The 11,450-nt window shown below is 30.6% G+C and overlaps 1 protein-coding gene across 2 annotated transcripts in view; it reads left to right on the top strand.

The window, feature by feature from the left end:
- The window catches only part of LOC112026986 (calcium-transporting ATPase 2, plasma membrane-type), a 37,137-nt gene that overhangs the window by 19,112 nt on the left and 6,575 nt on the right, over positions 1-11,450 (top strand). The window contains exon 1 of one of the 2 annotated variants that reach the window (XM_065772907.1): positions 8,736-8,817. The exons of the other annotated variant lie outside the window; for it this stretch is intronic. Within the exon in view, the coding sequence (XP_065628979.1) occupies positions 8,800-8,817 (18 nt within the window). The 5' untranslated portion in view covers positions 8,736-8,799. Of the gene's footprint in view, positions 1-8,735; positions 8,818-11,450 lie in introns of those variants that run through there. 2 annotated transcript variants of the gene reach the window in all.

Below are 11,450 nucleotides of genomic sequence, written 5' to 3'. Positions count from 1 at the left end.
GTAATAGTAAGAAGAAGCAATACTATTTAAAAAAAGTAAAAAGACGGCAAGCCGCTTTTCAATCTGTGAGGAAACATTCCACTTTTGGACCATATAAGTGTTGTTTGCACCGACATGCAAGTTTGGCTTTGAATTTTTTTTCTTTGAATGAAATTTTGCATCTATTTAGTAACCTGTGAGCGATTAGGCCAAAACTATAGATCTATTATTAGTATTATATTATATAAGAATCTGTTACCTTTTTATTTTATTTTTTTACTTTTCCCTTTTCTATTTACCCAATGAAAAAAAAAAACAAAAAATAAAAGTTGATGATTATTTTATGTCATGATGGGTATTTAATTATTTTATTAATCTATTAGTTGATAAAAACTGATGTGTCACTTAAAGTATATAATATTATTAAAGAGTTTCACATAATATTGAATTATTTCATTGAATTTTGATTAATTTGTGGTGAGCAATATATAATATATTTTTACATTTTTTTTACTTATCAAAAAAAAAAATTATTTACAAGGATTATTTGACATACATCATCATTAATTATGATTTTTACTTTTATTTAATATAAAAAGTAATTTTATGATTTGCCAATAGTCATAGAGCTCAACAGACATTTTTTAATGTTTCAATGAAAAAGTCCCGAGTTTAAATCTTCTACTCCTAATTATCAAACTATCAAAAAACAAATAGAATCTTACAATCCTCAAAACCCCCTTATTGGTTCTACTTAAGATCTTGATTTTAATAATCATGGTCATCGTAGCTCTGCTTTCCTCAATGGCTCGGCTCATGGTCGTAGCAAGTCATCCATGGGAAAATTTTTTAAAGTTTCCTAATGACTACTTTAGAAAAAATTTCTGGAGTACTACTATCCAATAGTCAACATTTTTGTTCAAGCCTAAATGTGATATACAACCATCATAAAGCAGATGTTGTGGGTTTAACTCATCATGAATCAAGTGAAATTGATAATTATATGATTTGCTCCCATTATTCTTTGGCTCTTGTCATTGGCTTGTTTTTCATTTCATGCTTAATCTCAAAGTTTTTGTTGTTGTTGATAAATATGCTTAATCTCAAAGTTTTAAACCATTTTTAATTATCTCTGGTGCTTAATAATTCCATCGTCCAAGATTGACATAAACATCAACACTACTGATATTCCAAATCTAATCCAATCAATTATATATTGAGATGGAATTTTCAGTCACGGCTTAATCAATCAAAACCTCTTTGTTTTTATTGGCCTAGTATCACAGTTCACAAATATTATGTTGTAATCGAGTGGGAAAAGACCATGTTAAATAAGCACATTAGCCAGCAATCCATTTTGGAAATTGAGGGGGTGTTTGGTACATGCACTTAAAAATTGAAATAATGTGTTTGAAAACATGTGAAAATACATGTAGGTAAAAAAATATGTGGAAATACATGTAATGTTATTTAAAAACTAAAAACATGTGTTTGAGTGAATGTACCACACGAGGCTTGAAGAAGCTAACTAGTATCTTGACTCAACTTTTCCATGAAAAGTAATTGGTGGAAGTGGTAACATGAGCTTGATCTTAGAAAGAGAATCCTATGTGAATTTAACATGAATGAGCACTTTGGTTTAGAATAGAACATGAATTGGATTTCTCAAAAAAAAAAAAAACATGAATTGTGTCATGAAGTTATTAATTAGTATTTTATTTTTAGACCTCGTTACTAATCATGAACGTAACAGGTAGGAGTTGGTTACTTGATAATGTAAAAATCCTTGATATTTGGAATATTTTCAAAAGATAATTGTGTTTCATTTTTAAATTCACGTACTTTGTGCCTTCCCACTTGGGTTTCATTTTTCATTTCATAGTCCAGTTACTATTCCAGTTACTCTTGTAGTTCTTCTTAGATCTTTTTGTTGTTGATAATTGCATTCCTTGACTTACTCCTTTATTTTTTAGACTTTGGATACAAAATGGAAATCCAGGTACCGAAATTCCTTTTGTGCAGCCGGATTACCAAATACCTAATTGTACTGAGGTTATGATAGTAACTAAGGTTAAAGCTTGGGAGACTAAGGTGTGTTTGTTTGGAGGTGAAATAGGGTAGATGGAAAATTTTGGAGAAAAAATGGGAAGAAGAACTTTTTTGGAGTATGTTTGGTTAGGTAGGAAGGAAGGAAAATAAATGGTGGGATCCAGATGTTTTCTCCTTGGGCCCACCAAAATGTTTTATCCCAAAATATAGAGAGAAAACTGAGTAGAGATGAATTTTTTCTTAATTGACAAAAATGTCATGCACATGGGTTGCCTTTATTTTTTCTTCTTCTCCCCTAGGCAGTAACGTTGCCTTGTTGCCTTTTATTTTTTGTTTGTTTTTGTTTTGGTTTTTTGTTCTCTTTTTTTCTTTTGATTTTCTAGGCTTGGAGTGCTTTTTTTCCCCGTCTTCTAGGTAGTAATGTTGTCCTTTCTTTTTTAATAGATTTTTTAGGGTTTGGACGTGATAATTGTTTTTTTTTTTTTTTTTAACTAGACGTGATTTTTTTTTTTTGGGATGTGATTTTTTTTTTTAATAAATTTGGGTGATTTTTTTTTTTTTTTTTTTTTTTTTTTTTTTTTTTTTTTGTGTGTGTGGTTATTTGTCACTCTTTGTTTCAATTGGGCATCATTCTTTAACAAGTATATGAGTAAAATTATTTAAACTCATTTTTCTATCCCTCCACTTTTACACCTCCAACCAAACAAAAAGATGAGAAAATAAAATCTTTTCTATCCTCCCACTTTACCATCTTAAACTATATGAATACATGTTTTGCACCATAAACTATGATTCTTGTTACACTTTGCACCTTGACGTTAAGTTTGCCGTAACTTAGATGGAAATTTAAAGTTTAGGGTGCAAAGTGTAATCAAGAGTATAGTTTAGGATAGTAAAGTGTAATTTCTTATTTATTTTTAATGGATTGAGAAGATGGGCAATTGAATCATTTCACATGATGTCATGCTTTTCCATCTATGTTAATGGCAAACTTAATGTCGGGATGCAAAGTGTAACAAGGGTCACAGTTTAAGGTGCAAAATGTGCATTTGAAAAGTTTAGGATGTAAAAGTGTGATAGTTCCTCGGAAATCAGTAGGCTGAAAATCTTGGCGTTAACGATCTAGAGGCTGTTGATGAATTCTGAAAAAGGAAACAAGAAAATTAGAGGAGACCGGTGGAGGCCGGCCAAGAACTCTCCGATGGCTAAGTTTTTAATTTTTTTGTGATTCCAAGTATAATGGAAAAAATGTTTGAATCCCTTTTCCTTCTCGTAGAATGCTTATATAGTGTGCAATGAAGTGGTTATTTCTTTTTGTAACTTCTCCCATTGTTGCAGAGTCTGAAAAACTTGGAAATAACTCCTGTAACTGCCATGGAAGTTATATTGTTTGGCTTTATTTTCTCTAACCGTTGTTGGCAATGGTTCGTAGTAATGAACTATGATTTCTCTTCCAGGATGAATTTGCCCAGGATGTGCTCTCCTAGGACGAGATTGACCAGGACACTCTACCAGGATGATCTCGCCCTGGACGAGCATTTTAAGAGACATGCTTTGGATCAGGACGAGCCTCATGGACGAATTTGGAATACATTCTATGGCCCTATCAGTTGCCCCTTTGTCCATAGGTCGTCCAGGGATACGTAGGACGCGTATGTTTTCATCAGTGAATTGGTATGCCACGTGTTGTGACCTCATTGGTGAAAATCATGTTGATTGATCTAACCAAAGAGCATGCCACGTGTCTTCTGTTGATTGGTTGTGTCGTTTCATGTGCCAGGGTTTACTGCCTATAAATAGTAGAATACCTCCGTTACCCTCCCCATTTCTGAAATTTCCTTCCTCGTCCTAGATCTTCATCTAGAAGCTTCTTGCGTCTATAGCCTTCCCTCGTTCTAGATCCAAGTATTTTTCTTATCTTCATCTTTAGTTAAGTTTTCTTAAAAATGGCTGAGATTGTGCTTTCCTCGTCTAGTGATAGTGTGGATAAGGCTATAGACGAGTATAATGACCCTAGCAGTTTTAGTGGTTCTACTAATAGCAATAGTGATAGTGTAGCAGTAGTGAGGGGAACACTACGGACGATTATGAGTTCGGCGTTCGTGAATTCCTTGGAAGTTTTTCAGGAAGAGTTTAGGATGAGATTTGAGTCAGGCTCTAAGGCTGGCACGAGTGCTCCCTCGTTCGCTGATCACGACGAGGTTAAGGTGGTTTATAGTTGTGCCATAGGGGTAGCTTCAAAGACGGATGATAGTAAGTTAGATTTTGTTGAAATATTAAATTTTCAACAAAAAAAAAAAAATGGTTACTTAAAAAAATAATGTCCAAGTAAGATTTATCAAAAAATATAAATTATAGACAAGTTGATAGTACAAAAAAATGCCCTTCAAAATTAACAAAATTAATTAAAAAAATGGTGCAAAAAAAAAAAAAAATATATATATATATATAAGGAAGATGTTACAAATAATAATAATAATAATAATAATAATAATAATATTACAAAATCCCACACTCACATCACGTGAGTGGGGTTTGTTTATGGAAATACTGCCACACTGTCAGTATGCCACATCCTTGTTAATAAAAAAAAAAGAAAAAAAAAAAGAGAGGATAAGATGAAAGTGGGATGTGTGGCTGGGTATCTTCCTGCCACACGCACCACTTAGGCAATTCCAAAAGCAAAAGTAGCTGAAATTTAGCCATAATCCTCACCGACTCAACTGTACCCGAAAGGTGCTGGTGCATATTGCACTTTCTTTGCAGTTTTGGCCCATGAACTGATCGGTTAAAGAGAAAAATAGGGGAAACTGCTTCTTAGTTTCTCTATAAATTAGAGAGGAATGCGTAAAAAAAAGGGAGGACAGAAAGGGGTACACACAAAAAGAAAAAGTCGGAAACACAAAAGAGAGCAATTACACACACACACACACAGAAACAAAGATATAGAGATTTTCTATTCTAATTATTTACTGCTGTTACAGGAGGTGAAATATCCTAGTTATTGCACTTTATGACGCAGCAATTACAAACCCCACACGGATTTGAACTTCTTGTGAAATTCGTTGATTCCTTTCTCCTTAAGTTTCAACGTTCAACTGTCTTTTTCATTTTTTTTGAATGTGTTCAACTGTCTTTTTCAGAATATGGCAGTAGTCATCGCGTCATTCATTGTACGCGTTTCCACCAAAACGCGCAACAAAGAGGGCGATTGGGTTCGGCGTCCACGTTTATCATCTCAGCGTTTTCTTTTTTTTTTTTTTTTGCTCGTAAACAGTAATCTCATATGAGTTTACTGTGCAGAACAAAAATATTACTATTCATGAATCACTGTTTACACAATAAAAAATATTAAAAATGAGTCCCGCAATATTATTCACACATTTAAAAATTATTTTACTACAGTATTTTTAATTTTTAATTTCAGCAACAATAAATTTAATTTAAACGAACCCTAATTAACCAAAAAAAAAAAAAACGCAAAAACTATATTTTCGTCCTTAGATTTTCATCTAATTTCACTTTGATGCTTAACTTTTTTTTTTCACTATTTTTAATCTTTATCCTAAAAATTGCCTCTTATTTTTGTTTCTACAGTTACATTAGACACGAAAATTGTATAAATGACAAATGGAGTGCACCATTGACACACCAAAAGTTGATGTAACTATTAAAAATAATAAAGAAATTATTTGACATTAAAAAATACCACATCAGCGTCCAAATTTAAAAAACTAATTTGTCAATTTTAACTAAACATATATTTTTTTGATCCAATCAATTTTAAATAAATAAAAAAAAAAAACTAAAAACATAATTAAAAACCAAAAACTACGTGAATCAAGATCTAAGTGTATCAGGTTTTGTACAGGTGCTAAGTTCACGAGCAAGGTAGGAATTAACTATGGTCAATTGGGAAACAATCTACCATCACCATCAAAGTCAGTGGAGCTTATCAAATCTCTCAAAGCCAAGCTTGTGAAAATCTACGACACAAACCCAAAAATCCTTAACTCCCTCAAACACACAACATCATAGTCTCAATCATGTTACCCAACGAACTCCTCTCCAACATCTCCTCCAACCAAACCTTGTCCGATCCAATGTCCAACCCTTTTACCCACACACCAAGATCCGATACCTTCTCGTCGGCAACGAAATCATCAGCTCCACCGACCGGATGTTTCTCAAAAAAAAAAAAAAAAAACCCAGATTTAAATACAAGAACAATATTTTCCTTTTCAGTCTTTCATCCTCTCCTTTTCATTAAAACCCCATGGTTGAAGATCCATGGCCGAAACCCACCCTTGATCGAGATCTGATCTTCTCTCTCTCTAAACCCACATGGTCACCGTGGTTTGATCTGACTAGCTCGTGATTGTGTTTTGGTGTATTTTATTGATGAGGATTGGTTTTGAGTTTTGGTATTTTGTTTTTGATCTGACCATGTTTTGGGTTTTGTTTGTTTTATTATTATTATTATTTTTTTGGTTAAGTGTTTTGGGTTTTGATAGATGATTTTGTTAGAGAATTGAGTTTGATTATGATTTTGTATATATTTTTGCTTGTTTTAATGCTAAGAAAATGCAAAAAAAGAAAAGAAAATCTTGAATTTCTTATTTTCTAGGCAACTATGTTCTTGGAGATCCACGTGAAGAACAATTATTATTTAAATAATTAAATAATAACTAAAATTTTATTTTATTTTAAAATAAAATAAAATATTTTTTTAATTTTGCCGTTTGTTATTTGTGTAATACTTGTCTGTTAAGATACAAAAATGAGACGCATTTTTTAAGATAGATAAAGACTAAAAGCAATGAAAAAAAAAAGTTAGGGATCAAAGTAAAAATTACGTGAAAATGTAAAGACGAAAATGTAATTTTTGCTAAAAAAAATATTCTCTCTGTCTTACTTTTTTTGTTCTCTATTCTATTTTAAGATGTCTTAAAATATTGTCCCATTTCTAAAAATAAAAGTCATTAATTTATTAATGTTCCTATTAATTTACTAATTTAATTTTTTAATAAATTTTTTAAATGATAGTTTTAAAAATTTATACATTTTTAAAAGATAGATAAGATAATAAATGATATTTTCTTAAAAAGTTTGACTTTTTAAATAGGACAAAAAAAAAGTAAAAAAAAGCGCAATTGTTTCTGTTAGTTATTTTCAAACAAGGATAACTAAAATTTTTAATTTTAAAGTTGTTAGTAATTTTTTAAATATATGTTGGGGCGGAAAAATATATTAAATATTGTTTAAAAATTGAAAATATATATATAAGGGTGATTACCAAACGGGCCTCGTTCATTTTAATAAAAGGGCTGATAACGACTCCTAAACAAAGTCAGACTTCCAACGTCTCCAGAGTTAGTTATTTAATGGTAGTTATTTCAGTTTTGACTCCGTCTTTCACTCGATTCCAAGAGACCAGGTAGTAGCAGACCCAGCAAGATCAGTTACACCAATTAAGCTCTTTAAGTAGTGCATCAAATCTCGGATCATCTTCTTCGCTCTCCTCTTTCAGGGGTTCAAATTTCAAAAAAAAAAATATATATATATATATATTTATATAAATATTTAATTTTTTTAATTTAATACATTAATTTTTTCTTAAAAATATTTTTGCACACCTTGACTTAAATTTTATGCACTTTTAGTACAAGTATTTTTAACTCTAAAGTAATAGTAAGTGTTTGTGAATTATAAGTATCATTATTTATTATAAATTTTTTATCATATGTGTATGAGTGTATCTAATATTAATTGTGTGCATTTCTTTTTTTTTATAATGTCATTTGTATGAATAATGACGTGTACGTGGATGTTTGTGTGTACAATATAAATATAATATAACTTTATATAATTTAATAATTAGAAAATAAAGAGGATTTGTTATACGTGTGTGTATAGTTATCATGGTATAATAATTTTTTTAGAAAAATTGAAGAAAAAAATTGCAAAGTTAGTGATTATTCAAGCATTTGATTGGCTAAATAACACATGTAGTGAATTATTTTATGTATGAATGAGTGTGGTTATATGTGTCATTAATAAATATAAAGCCAATGAGTTGAGTTTAGTCATTTAGTTTAAAATATTTTTATAAAAACAATAACAAATATATAATATTAATTGCATAAAAATAAAAATGTAGACAAACTTAACAAAATAAATTGGTCATAGCTTCCCATATTGGCAATAAATTCTCATAATGAATTATTGTGTAACAATTCAAAATTTGAAAACTTGTAGAAGGAAATTGTAAAAATTCATGTTTTTTTTTTTTTTNCTCGGATCATCTTCTTCGCTCTCCTCTCAATCTCCGAAAAATTTCCTGTTCTATTTACTATTTCCAATTCTAAATAATCAAGAAGCAAAAAAAAAGAAATTACCCAGAAAGCACAAGTAATATTACCGTATTTTTAATCTCTCTTTGTCAGGCTCGCCAGCACCTAACCCACCTATAAAGTATGCGACAGAAATTTCTCTGAAAAGAGAAAGGCTGCTTTTTCTTCGAACTTTCCGCGATTGAGGCTGCTTTCTTGTCTATATATTAGGCGAGGCATATTTGAGAGAGATTAGTCACAATATTGCGATTTAGAAGGTGAAAATGGAGAGCTATTATTTGAATAATTTTGAAGTGAAACCGAAGCACTCGTCTGAAGAGGCGCTTCAAGAAATGGAGGAAGCTGTGTGATTTGTGAAGAACCCGAAGCGAAGGTTCGTTTTACGGCCAATCTCTCGAAGCGTTACGAAGCTCAGGCTATGCGCCGCACCAACCAGGTTCACGCTTGTCTCTCATTTTTTTTTATGATTCATTTATTTCATTCAACCAATACACAAAAAAAAAGAAAAGAAGAAAGGTTTCCACAATATCAAATTAAAAGCTTACAGAAATAGATATACGTCACATATTACCAAAGAAATTCATTTTCGTGTAGAAAACGAAAGAAAAATGCATTCTTCTTCTTGAAATTAAAGCCTCTATAGTTTCTACCTAAATCTCAGCTGAAATTTCTTATATCGTATTTACGTGATAACACTAATATAAAAAAAGAGGTCGTCCACATTACATTTCAACAAGGGACGTTGTTAAACACACTAAGATACTTTCACAATAACCACTTGATTTTTAAATGTAGAAATCATTCAGAGATAAATGATCAGGGCGACGTCCTCCTTGGTCAGGGTTCAAATTTCAAAAAAAAAAATATATATATATATATATTTATATAAATATTTAATTTTTTTAATTTAATACATTAATTTTTTCTTAAAAATATTTTTGCACACCTTGACTTAAATTTTATGCACTTTTAGTACAAGTATTTTTAACTCTAAAGTAATAGTAAGTGTTTGTGAATTATAAGTATCATTATTTATTATAAATTTTTTATCATATGTGTATGAGTGTATCTAATATTAATTGTGTGCATTTCTTTTTTTTTATAATGTCATTTGTATGAATAATGACGTGTACGTGGATGTTTGTGTGTACAATATAAATATAATATAACTTTATATAATTTAATAATTAGAAAATAAAGAGGATTTGTTATACGTGTGTGTATAGTTATCATGGTATAATAATTTTTTTAGAAAAATTGAAGAAAAAAATTGCAAAGTTAGTGATTATTCAAGCATTTGATTGGCTAAATAACACATGTAGTGAATTATTTTATGTATGAATGAGTGTGGTTATATGTGTCATTAATAAATATAAAGCCAATGAGTTGAGTTTAGTCATTTAGTTTAAAATATTTTTATAAAAACAATAACAAATATATAATATTAATTGCATAAAAATAAAAATGTAGACAAACTTAACAAAATAAATTGGTCATAGCTTCCCATATTGGCAATAAATTCTCATAATGAAATATGTGTAACAATTCAAAATTTGAAAACTTGTAGAAGGAAATTGTAAAAATTCATGTTTTTTTTTTTTTTTGTCTATAACTTGATATATTCAAGTTCTCTTTTTATTAATTTTGTTTAATTTAAATTTCTTAATGACCCCCCTAAACAAAATTCCTAAAGCCGCCACTGTAAATGATATGTCTATAACATTTTTACAACAAATCTTATGTGGCAAGCTGTTACATGTTGTTATTGATAGGGTAAAAAAATAATTTTTCAAATTAAAACTAATAACAACTAATCACCTATAATTTGTTGTGAAAATGTTGTTGTAGCACCTATGGTATCCAATTAATTAAATGAATTTTTTGAAGTTGAAATTTAAATCTCAAAATTGCTCTGATTGAGTCCCCACGTAACCAAGGTTTTTAAACTCGGACTGGACCGTACGGTCCGACCGGGAAACCCTCGAACCGTTCACTTCTACGGTCCATTTAAGGTAAAGAACCATTCCATGCGAAAAAAGCATAAACTCATACAAACCGCGGTCCAACCGTACGGTTCTGTGAACCGTGACCGATTCACACAGTTCAAACGGTTGCCTTGTTTCAAGTCTTAAAACGGCTTTGTTCCATCTCTTTTTTTTTTTCCCCCTATACGGCGTCATTTGGAGTGTACGCATTGAACAAAATTTAACCTTGAAACGATGAAACCCTTGCCTCACTCTCTCAATCACTCTCTGCCTCTCCCTCACTCTCTCAATTACATCTCTCGTCTCTGCCTCTCTCCCTCATCGTTGTCATAGCTCACTCTCTGCCTCGTCGCCGTCACTCTTACTCCATCGCATCCTTGCCTAGATTGCAAGGTACTTTATCCATTTTAATTCTTTTTCTTTTATATCAATTTATATTTTTTGTCCAATTTTTGAAGGAAATCAAGTTTATTTTCTAACAAAAACAATAATCAAGAGAGAGAGAGAGAGAGAAAAAAAATCCAATCCATGTTTCTTGTGTATTATAGTTTTTTAATATGCTGCTGCAAGGATTTATGGTTGTGATAGATTATATAGTTGCTTATTCAGTGTATCTCAGTGATTTGGATATACTTTTCAATCAATTATGAACCTTTGGAGCTGGTTGATTGGAAATTACACTAGACATATTTAGGCCCTCTCTTCAATTGATGAAGTCAAATATCTTTCTGAGTTTGATTATCTGGAAGCAAACCTAAAGGCTTCAATTTAGAGAGTAATTAGCAACAAGGTAAATGTTCAGCTTATAATTTAGAGAGTATTGAACTGAATCCAAAAAGTTATCAAGCAACATATCATCTGCCTTGAAAGTTATGATTTAAAAAATATTTGAAAGATAGATCTCTAAATGAATTAGACTATTTTAGTTAATTTTTCTATTTTTTTATTAATTTAATGTTTATATATATATATATATATTTAAAATAATTATTAAATTAATTATAATGTCATCACAATTCAACCCCGGTTCGACATAAAAAACCTTTAACCTCTCTCTTTTATAGTTCAATGAATGGTCCGGGTC

Source organism: Quercus suber, unplaced genomic scaffold (genome assembly GCF_002906115.3).
Source record: "Quercus suber isolate HL8 unplaced genomic scaffold, Cork oak 2.0 scaffold_66, whole genome shotgun sequence".
Lineage (NCBI taxonomy): Eukaryota > Viridiplantae > Streptophyta > Magnoliopsida > Fagales > Fagaceae > Quercus > Quercus suber.
This window is presented reverse-complemented; position numbering and strand designations above follow the sequence as displayed.